At 40.9% G+C, this 9589-nt stretch overlaps 1 protein-coding gene across 1 annotated transcript; it reads right to left on the reverse strand.

Moving 5' to 3' along the window:
• Positions 1 to 8798, reverse strand: LOC135521536 (zinc finger protein 501-like). The gene is made up of 2 exons (XM_064947308.1): positions 8253 to 8798; positions 1 to 2508 (listed from the first exon to the last, which is right to left on the reverse strand). The coding sequence occupies exons 1-2, from the start codon at positions 8551 to 8553 to the stop codon at positions 1436 to 1438; spliced, it is 1374 nt and encodes a 457-aa protein (XP_064803380.1). The 5' UTR covers positions 8554 to 8798; the 3' UTR covers positions 1 to 1435.
• Positions 8799 to 9589: the final 791 nt, after the last annotated feature.

Consider the following 9589-nt stretch of genomic DNA (forward strand, 5'->3'; position numbering starts at 1 on the left):
AACATTTATTTAATTCAAAAATATTTAGTACATACAGTTTAAAACCTGTTATAATTAATGAACCATTTGACTATTCCTTTCTTACAGATATAGGGCTTGGTTAGCCCTGACCTGCATCCGTTTCCAATTCACCAGTGCCAAGACAGGCTCTCTTGCACGCTCCATCAAAGCTCCGTAAGTTTTCACTCCAGGGGTAGATCAGTCGGGCATGTGGATCCTGGGAATGTCTTAAGGATAGACGCGGCCAGCGCCATAATTGTTCACTATTTTGGAAAAGACTGTCTAGCTTATTCATAAGGTTTATGAATATGGGATAATCAATCCATTTAAAGCTAAACACCGGCATAAAAAAGTTTACATCCTTGCATGCTTTGGAACTGACAGATTTTGTTCACATGCTAAAATTGTCACTTTGGAGTCAGGGCCATTGAAGCGATTCTTAGGGCCTTCAGATCACTGCGTCCGCAGACCAGTTCTTCCACTGCATATCCGTGGAGAGTTGTACCACTCAGGGCCTGTTCAATTTGACAGAGTGCAAGCCTTTTCTTAAGCCATTCTCTCATCCGCAGCGCAGGCACACCCTCTAACGCGTGAGAACAGGAACAAGATGCCCACATATGGGCATAAGCACGTCATCCGGACATCGGGTCATACATCAAACGTTTGTGTGCCGCCAACTTTATTCTCTCTGACTTGTATTTGTTAAACAAGCACCTTATTAAGTACACAAGCACCACAAACCCTGTTGTTTTGACAAGAGGCAATAAATCACTGATATCGATTAGGGGGGAAATCAGGTTGTACGTGCTGTTGAAACAAACACAACTAAACAAAAACACATGGAAATGGGAGATATCTTTTACCTCACTGGTTAGAGGACAACCTGCAGAAGACAGTCAGCTACATTTTGGAGTGATGCATTTAAATGTAGGGGTGGCTATACAAAGAACACAACACTTATTTGTCATCACTCATCGATATCATATTGAAATAAATTGTGCGAGAGGAGGGAGATGAGGTTGCACATCCTGTTAAAACCAACACAGCAAAAACCACACGGAATCTGGGAATAATCTATACATCACTGGTTAGAAGACAATTTGTAGAAAACAACCAGCTACATTTTGAAGGATTTCATTTTAATTCTAGTGGGTCACCAACGTGGTAAGTGTAACAACTCTTTTTTAGTTAGTCACTTTTTGTTAAATCTCATAAATAGTACTCTTTCAATACAGAACCTGGAATTGTCCCCTGAGGCTAAAATCAAAAGAACAGAAGGCAAACGTTTAGGGTTCTACATTCTGACATTCATTAAAATACTCCTACTACAATGTTAAAAACATTCTACATTAAGACATTATTTCATTGATATCATGAAAAAACTCCATATTTTCTGATGTTTAATCAGAGATCTTATATCAGAGTATTTCTTCCCCTATTGAGCACAGCTATGAGATTTCTCTCCTGTGTGTGTTCTCTGGTGTGATACTAGGCTGTTTAGCCAAGCAAATCTGGTCACACAATGGCTACAGCTATATTGTTTCTCTCCTGTGTGTATTCTCTGGTGTATAGTGAGATAGCTTGATGTAGAAAAACTCTTCCCACATTGTTCACAGCTATAAGGTTTCTCTCCTGTGTGTGTTCTCTGGTGTGTCTTCAGACAGCCAGATGTACCAAAACTCTTTCCACATTGACCACAGCCATAAGGTTTCTCTCCTGTGTGTGTCCGCTGGTGTACGATCAGGCTGTTTAGCTGAGCAAAACTCTTCCCACATTGATAACAGCTATATGGTTTCTCTCCTGTGTGTGTTCTCTGGTGTATAGTGAGATAGCTAGACGTAGAAAAACACTTCCCACATTGAGTACAGCTATATGGTTTCTCACCTGTGTGTGTTCTCTGGTGTATAGTTAGAACGCTAGATGTAGAAAAACTCTTCCCACATTGATCACAGCTATATGGTTTCTCTCCTGTGTGTGTTCTCTGGTGTAATATCAGGCTGTCTGGCTGAGTAAAACTCTTCCCACAATGATCACAGCTATACGGTTTCTCTCCTGTGTGTGTCCTATGGTGTATAGTTAGATAGCTAGATGTAGTAAAACTGCTCCCACAATGATCACAGCTATATGGTTTCTCTCCTGTGTGTGTTCTCTGGTGTATAGTTAGATAGCTCGATGTCGTAAAACTCTTCCCACATTGATTACAGCTATAAGGTTTCTCTCCAGTGTGTATTCTCTGGTGTGATTTCAGGGTTTGTAGCCGTGTAAAACTCTTCCCACATTGATCACAGGCAAAAGGTTTCTCTCCTGTGTGAATTCTCAGGTGTATTTTAAGTTCTGATGAAGATTTGCAACTTTTCCCACAGTGAGAGCAGTGGTGAGATTTCTTCCCTGTGCATCTCTGCTGGTGTTTATTGAGATGTTCTGTACTGGAGAGAATCTTCTCTGCCTCGTCAGTATCATGAGGTTGTTGAGGCTCCCAAGAGGATGCAAGATCGTCACGTCTTTCTCCTGTGTGAACAACAAAGTCAGACAGATGGTTAAAGCCCCACAACAGCAGAAATCCATTGTTTATTTGAGGTAAAAGGTGATGCCCAGAGCATACCCATGCAGTTGTACTACAACTGACGTCTGTTCAATTATTTGACTGAAGACAGTCAAGTGAGCAACAATAATCATATTTCGTCTTGTTTTCACATGAGTAGTAACATTGATGATTGTAGGCTAGAAATAAGTTGTTGAAATCCTAAGCAGTGTGCCAGGCGACTTTTGGTCTCCAATATAGGCCCCTTTCTGTGTTTGCTAAAATTGGCGCACAAGGTTAACGAGCACAATTTGGTTGTAGAAACTCCTCCCTGCTAATGAGGAAACCGATAGTTATGGATGTAGTATATCTGCATTGAGCAAAAATGGTGAGCAAAGATTTTAGTTTTTCACAAGGTATTCTGAATATTACAGCGCACCATCAGCGCAAGATCAGGAGTGCTACTCATGGACACTCACATTAACTTCTTATGGCTGGGGGCAGTGTTGAGTAGCTTGGATGAATAAGAGTAAACTGCCTGCTACTTAGTACCAGAAGCTAAGCTATGCATATTATTAGTATATTTGGATAGAGAACACTGAAGTTTCTAAAACTGTTTGAATGATGTCTGTGAGTATAACATAACTAATATAGCAGGCAAAAACCTGAGAAAAACTCCAACCAGGAAGTGGGAAATCTGAGGTTTGTAGTTTTTCAACTATTTTCCTATCGAATACACAGTGTCTTTGGAGTCATATTGCACTTCCTAAGGCTTCCACTAGATGTCAGTCTTTAGAACCTTTTTTGATGCTTCTACTGTGAAGTGGGGGCGAATGAGAGGGGATTGAGTCAGAGGTCTGGCAGAGTGCCATTAGCTGACCACGCGCATTCACGTGAAAGTTAGCTTGCTTTCCATTGAATATCTACAGACAAAGGAATTTTCCGGGTTGGAACATTATTGAAGATTTATGATAAAAACATCCTAAAGATTGATCCTATACATTGTTTGACATGTTTCTACGGACTGTAACGGAACGCTTTGACTTTGTCTGCTCGCGTGTCATGAATTTGGATTACTGTGCTAAACGCGCAAACAAAATGGAGGTAAGGGGACATAAATTATGAACTTTATCGAACAAATCAAACATTTATTGTGGAACTGGGATTCCTGGGAGTGCATTCTGATGAAGATCATCAAAGTGAATATTTATAATGCTATTTCTGACTTCTGTTGACTACACAACATGGCAGATATCTGTTTGGCTTGTTTTGGTCTCTGAGCGTTGTACTCAGATCATTGCATGGTGTGCTTTTTCGGTAAAGCTTTTTTGAAATCTGACACAGCGGTTGCATTAAAGAGAAGTTTATCTTCAGTTCCATGTATAACTAACTAGTATTTCTGTAAATTGACGTGGCTCTCTGCAAAATCACTGGATGTTTTTGGAACTACTGAACATAACGTGACAATGTATACTGAGATGCTTTTTATATAAATATGAACTTTATCGAACAAAACATACATGTATTGTGTAACATAAAGTCCTATGAGTGTCATCTGATGAAGATCAAAGGTTAATGATTAATTTATCTCTTTCTGCTTTTTGTGACTACTCTTCGGCTGGAAAAATGGCTGTGTTTTATCTGTGACTAGGCACTCACCTAACATAATTGTTTGTGGTGCTTTCGCAGTAAAGCCTACAACAGGTTTATCTTTAAAATGGTGTAAAATACTGGTGGTGTTTGAGGGTCACAGGGTTTGAGAATACTGGGATACTGTAATGTGTTGTCATTTGAAATGTCCTGAATAAAGGAAAATAGCTCTGTGTGTTGTACAATAGCCTATCCATCAAGGAAAAGTTCTCTACACATTATGAATAATGTGTAATTATTTTAGAACCATGACCTTATCCATTTGGGTGTTGTCAATAAAGGTGACTCTCAGTTTGGATTTAAACTCTGAAATTATTAATTTGAATGTAGCAAATCAACTGCTTTACAGTAGTTTTTTTTCCACCGAATTGTATTTTTTATTATTTATTTATTTAACCTTTATTTAACCAGGTAGGCCAGTTGAGAACAAGTTCTCATTTACACCTGCGACCTGGCCAAGATACAAACATACAAACAACAACACAGAGTTACACATGGAATAAACAAACATACAGTCAATAACACAATAGAAAATAACAAATCTATATACAGTGTGAGCAAATGAGGTAAGATTAGGGAGGTAAGGCAATAAATAGGCCATAGTGGTCAAAGTAATCACAATGTACCAATTAGACACTGGAATGATAGATGTGCTGAAGATGAATGTGCAAGTAGAGATACTGGGGTGCAAAGTAGGAAGAAATAAATAAATACAGTATGGGGATGAGGCAGTTGGATGGGCTATTTACAGATGAGCTATGTACATGTGCGGTGATCTGTGAACTGCTCTGACAGCTGGTGCTTAAAGTTAGTGAGAGAGATATGAGTCTCCAGCGTCAGTGATTTTTGCAGTTCGTTCCAGTCATTGGCAGCTTTACCTAGCAGAGACTTGTAGGTGACCTGCAGCCAGTGGGTTTGGCGATGAGTGTGAAGTGATGGCCAGCCAACGAGAGCGTACAGGTTGCAGTGGTGGGTAATATATGGGGCTTTGGTGACAAAACGGATGGCACTGTGATAGACCGCATGCAATTTGTTGAGAAGAGTGTTGGAGGCTATTTTGTAAATGACATCGACGAAGTCAAGAATCAGTAGGAAAGTCAGTTTTACGAGGGTATGTTTAGCAGCATGAGTGAAGGATGCTTTGTTTTGCGAAATAGGAAGCCGATTCTAGATTTAATTTTGGTTTGGAGATGCTTAATGTGAGTCTGGAAGGAGAGCTTACAGTCTAACCAGACACCTAGGTATTTGTAGTTGTCCACATATTCTAAGTCAGAACCGTCCAGGGTAGTGATGCTGGACGGGCGGGCAGGTGCGGGCTCGAGCGGCAACTGGATCCTGACCTTCCTGACGGGCTGCTCCTGGTGATGAGGGTAGGTAACAACACATGCACCACGCTGATCCTCAACACAGGGTCCCCTCAGGGGTGCGTGCTCAGTCCTGTACTTCCTGTTCACTCATGACTGCATGGCCAGAAACAACTCCAACATCATCATTAAGTTTGCCGATGACACAACAGTGGTAGGCCTGACCACCGACAACGATGAGACAGCCTATAGGGAGGTTAGAAACCTGACTGTGTATTATAGCGCCTGGCAACGCAGATGCTTGTTGGCACGCGCGAGCAGTGTGGGTGCAATGATTGAATAACATGTATGTGTATATTGATTGTGCAATGTTCGCGCACATGACACATCTGGTTTCGGCAGCGTGTAAGTTGCCGAGGGTGTGTCTTATAAGTGTTTGGACCACTGCCAATATGTAGCCGCCTAACCTCAGAAAAGAAGACATGGTAGGAACCAAAGTGTTGGTAAGTGTTTCCAGGTGACCCTAATTAGATCTTGCAGTGCATGTTCTCACTTCATGTAGCTGGCTAGCTAGCCAACATATTCATACTTGGCCTATTCCTCTCTGACAAGATACTGCTGCACAAACATGCTTATCTAGGTCTACACCAGCACTGGTACCAGGCAGTGTTAGTTAGCTATGTTTGAGCTGACTCTTAATACATTTAGCAAGCTAGCTAGCCTGCTAACTTGAAATTAGTCAAGTCAATAAACATTGGGTAGTTAGTTAGATAGAATATAGTTAACATACTGGCAAGTTTGATGTATAAGTAGCCAAGTAACGTTAGGTAGCTAGCTAACATAGCATAACATCACAACAGTATGTACTGGTATGTTGTTCGTAAGGACAGCGTAGCTAACAAACTATCAGCCAACATAACGTGTAAGGTAACTTATTGGAAAAGTCATTACTTTATTACATTGCTCAACATTTTCTTAACATTTGTCATAATTAGTTAAAGCAATGAATTTATATTGGCTCTCATCGGACTTTGGCTGCATATTTTCGCCATTTTCTTCAAATCTGAAAAAGTTGTGAAGCCACGCCCATTTTCTGAAGAACTGCATTATGGGCCCTAAAAGTACAGAAATAGTGTCCACTGCATGTATAGTACTAGTATAGTATCTATAGTACTGCATGTATACTTCGTATTTTGGCGAATGACATCCAGGAACATTTGGCATTCTAACTGTATCCATATTTTGACAAATAAGGGGTATATCTAGTCAGTTGTCCAACTGAATGTTTTCAACTGAAATATGTCTTCCGCATTTAACCCAAACCCTCTGAGTTGCTTAATCGACATCCACGTCTTCGGCGCCGGGGAACAGTTGGCTAACAGCCTTGTTCAGGAGCAACCTTCCGGTTACTGGCGTGAAGCTCTAACCACTAGGCTACCTGCCGCCTTAATAAGCATATATACTCAATTTACGTCAAAAATAGTGCAGTCAGTATGAGTCTTCAAACACAGCTCAGGTCTCTGGGCTGCCATTTTGTTTCTGTTTAAATCCTAGATTGGCCCTTTAGCAAAGCCACAACAATACACCAATCTGCAGTTTAAACAATAACTAAACTAATTATACCACTGTTTTGGTAATAAGATGATAGTGGGGCCAAATTTATAGACAGACCTGTGGATGGAAGGACTGGCCATCCATGATATCAACATTATAGTTTTAACCATGTTGAGGCTATACAGTGTTGATTTACATTGTTTCTAAACATTGGAGTAAAAAAAGCTTATTTGGTGTTCTGATGGGGTATAACAGTTGAACTAAGCTCATGAGGCATGTGTTATATTATTCAAGAATCAATGGAAAGAAAGAAGTAATTTAAAATGTAGCCATTGCATATTTCCCCTTTAACACCACACATCAGTCCCACAACTGCCTCTGTTTTTAAGACAGTACTTACTAGTGTTAATCAGGGCCCAGTTTCCCAAAACCATCTTACGGCTAAGTTTACTGTTAGAACAGTTGCATGCCTTAAGATGCGTTTGGAAAACTGGGCCCAGATATTCAGTTTCCTCCTCCTCCTTTTATGATGTGACAGTCATCTCCCCCTCCTCCTCTTTCACTCCAAAAACTGCATCCTCCTCTCTGCCACCTCTTCTTTTACTGTAACTTCCTCTTCCACTCTGAACTAGTCTTCCTCTTCTTTCACTGAAACGTCTTTCACTTCTTATTTCACTGTAACAGCCTCATCCTCTACTTGTTTATGTATTGTAACAGCCTCCTTTTCCTCAAGACCTTCTTTCGCCGTCCAGCTGGCCTCCTCTTCTTTAGCAAGAGAAGAGTAGCTTAGTGACCTCATGGTCGGAGATGTTAGCTAGCTAGGCTAGTGCTAACTTAACCAGCACACTAGCTGACTAATAACAGAAAAAATATATATATTTGGGGTACGGAAGTTGAACTAAGCTCATGAAGCATTCATAAGTGAATTCTTCAAGAAACCGATGGGTAAATATCATTAATGTATACGTCCCAAAATGGCTGTAACAACTGCTGATGGCCCGTTAAGAGTACATATTGGGACAATCTAATAGGAGATATTGAGGACTACAGTATTTCAGGCATTGTCATTGGACGGATTTGATCAATTGTTAACGTTTTGTTGATGGTCTACTCTTGATGTTGTACACGTTACAGTGTAGCTTCAGCCATTCCTACAGAACAACATTAAAGTGTAGAACCCCTTTACTGCATATTGGTTCAACGACTGCAGAGACGGTACTTACTGGTGTTAAACAGATCTCCAACCTCCTCTTCTTCCTCCAATGTGACAGTCATCTCCCCCTCCTCCTCTTTCACTCCAGAAACTGAATCATCCTCTTCTTTTACTATAACATCCTCCTCCTCTTTCACTCTGAACGCGTCTTCCTCTTCTTTCACTGAAACGTCTTTCTCTTCTTCTTTCACGGTAACAGCCTCACCCTCTACTTGTTTTTTAATTGAAACAGCCTCCTCTTCCACGAGAGTTTCTTTCTCCGTCCAGCAGACCTCATCTTCTTTATCAGGAGAGTAGCTTAGTGAGCTCATGGTCGGGGATGTTAGCTAGCTAGCATTAGCGACTAGCCTAGTTCTAAGCTAACTTAGTAAACCAGCTAGCTGACAAACAACGTCAATATATAATTACATAGGCCAACAAGTACATACGAGAGAAGTATGTTTAATACAGAGCGACTAATATACACCAAAACAGTGTAAATAGCGTGAATGTTGTAGCTATGTTTGCTAGAAAGCTAACGAGGTATCTGACTAGCTGTTGTTGTTGAAGGAGCGTCCCGTCCACTAGATTATACGTCACACTGGCTGCGTCGCCTGAACCTAAAAGACGCACATCGCCATTTGCTGACTGGAGTGGGCAACGCAGATGAGATTGGCCAAGATGGCTGCTTGAACAGACGCTTTTTTACCGAGCTCCGTACCAAACTTCAGAAAGATTGTGAATTATTATTATTTTTTTTAAGTTTAATCATTATTATTTTTATTTGTTCAAGATATAAGACCTTTCCTGTGACTGGAATGATAATTGGATAATTTATTTCAGCATGTCCATGCAAAGTCGTGACAAAAAAAGAAAGGAAAAAGGCAAACACCATGGTTATCGAAGGCTTGAAAAAGACTGTGGAGCTGGTGGTGAAATTAATGATGTGAAAACGAGAGTGACAAAAGTTGAAAAAAATGTGGAAAGGGTGGAAAAGAATAACAATGTCTACCATAGACGTCTCACTGATCTGGAACAATACACAAGACATGGACCCTGAGACTCTACGGCTTGCCAGAGGTGGAGAATGAAGATGTGCGAGGAGAGGCTATCCGTATCTGCCAAGAAGTTTTGCCTGCAGAGAAGAACAAAGTTGGTGATACCATCGACGTTGTACATCGCCTCGGCAAGAAGCAACAGCAAAGCGATTCAAGACCCAGGGGTATCATCATCCTATTCACTACCAGATTCTACAGGGATGCTGTCTGGAAAGCTGCTAGGAAGAACGCCTTCCTTCAGAGCCATGGTATGCGTTTCCCCCGAGCATCTCAGCCCGGAAGACATAGAAAGAAGGAACAAGTTGTGGCC

The sequence above is a fragment of the Oncorhynchus masou genome, chromosome 4, assembly GCF_036934945.1.
Source record: "Oncorhynchus masou masou isolate Uvic2021 chromosome 4, UVic_Omas_1.1, whole genome shotgun sequence".
In the NCBI taxonomy this organism is placed as follows: Eukaryota; Metazoa; Chordata; class Actinopteri; order Salmoniformes; family Salmonidae; genus Oncorhynchus; species Oncorhynchus masou.

Bases quoted from the DNA above. Each gene is read 5' to 3' on its own strand.
- LOC135521536 (XM_064947308.1), bottom strand. From the start codon at position 8,553: ATGAGCTCACTAAGCTACTCTCCTGATAAAGAAGATGAGGTCTGCTGG. The intron at 2,509-8,252 runs GTAAGTACCGTC...TTGTTCACACAG, and splicing joins TGGAGATCTGTTTAACACCA to GAGAAAGACGTGACGATCTT.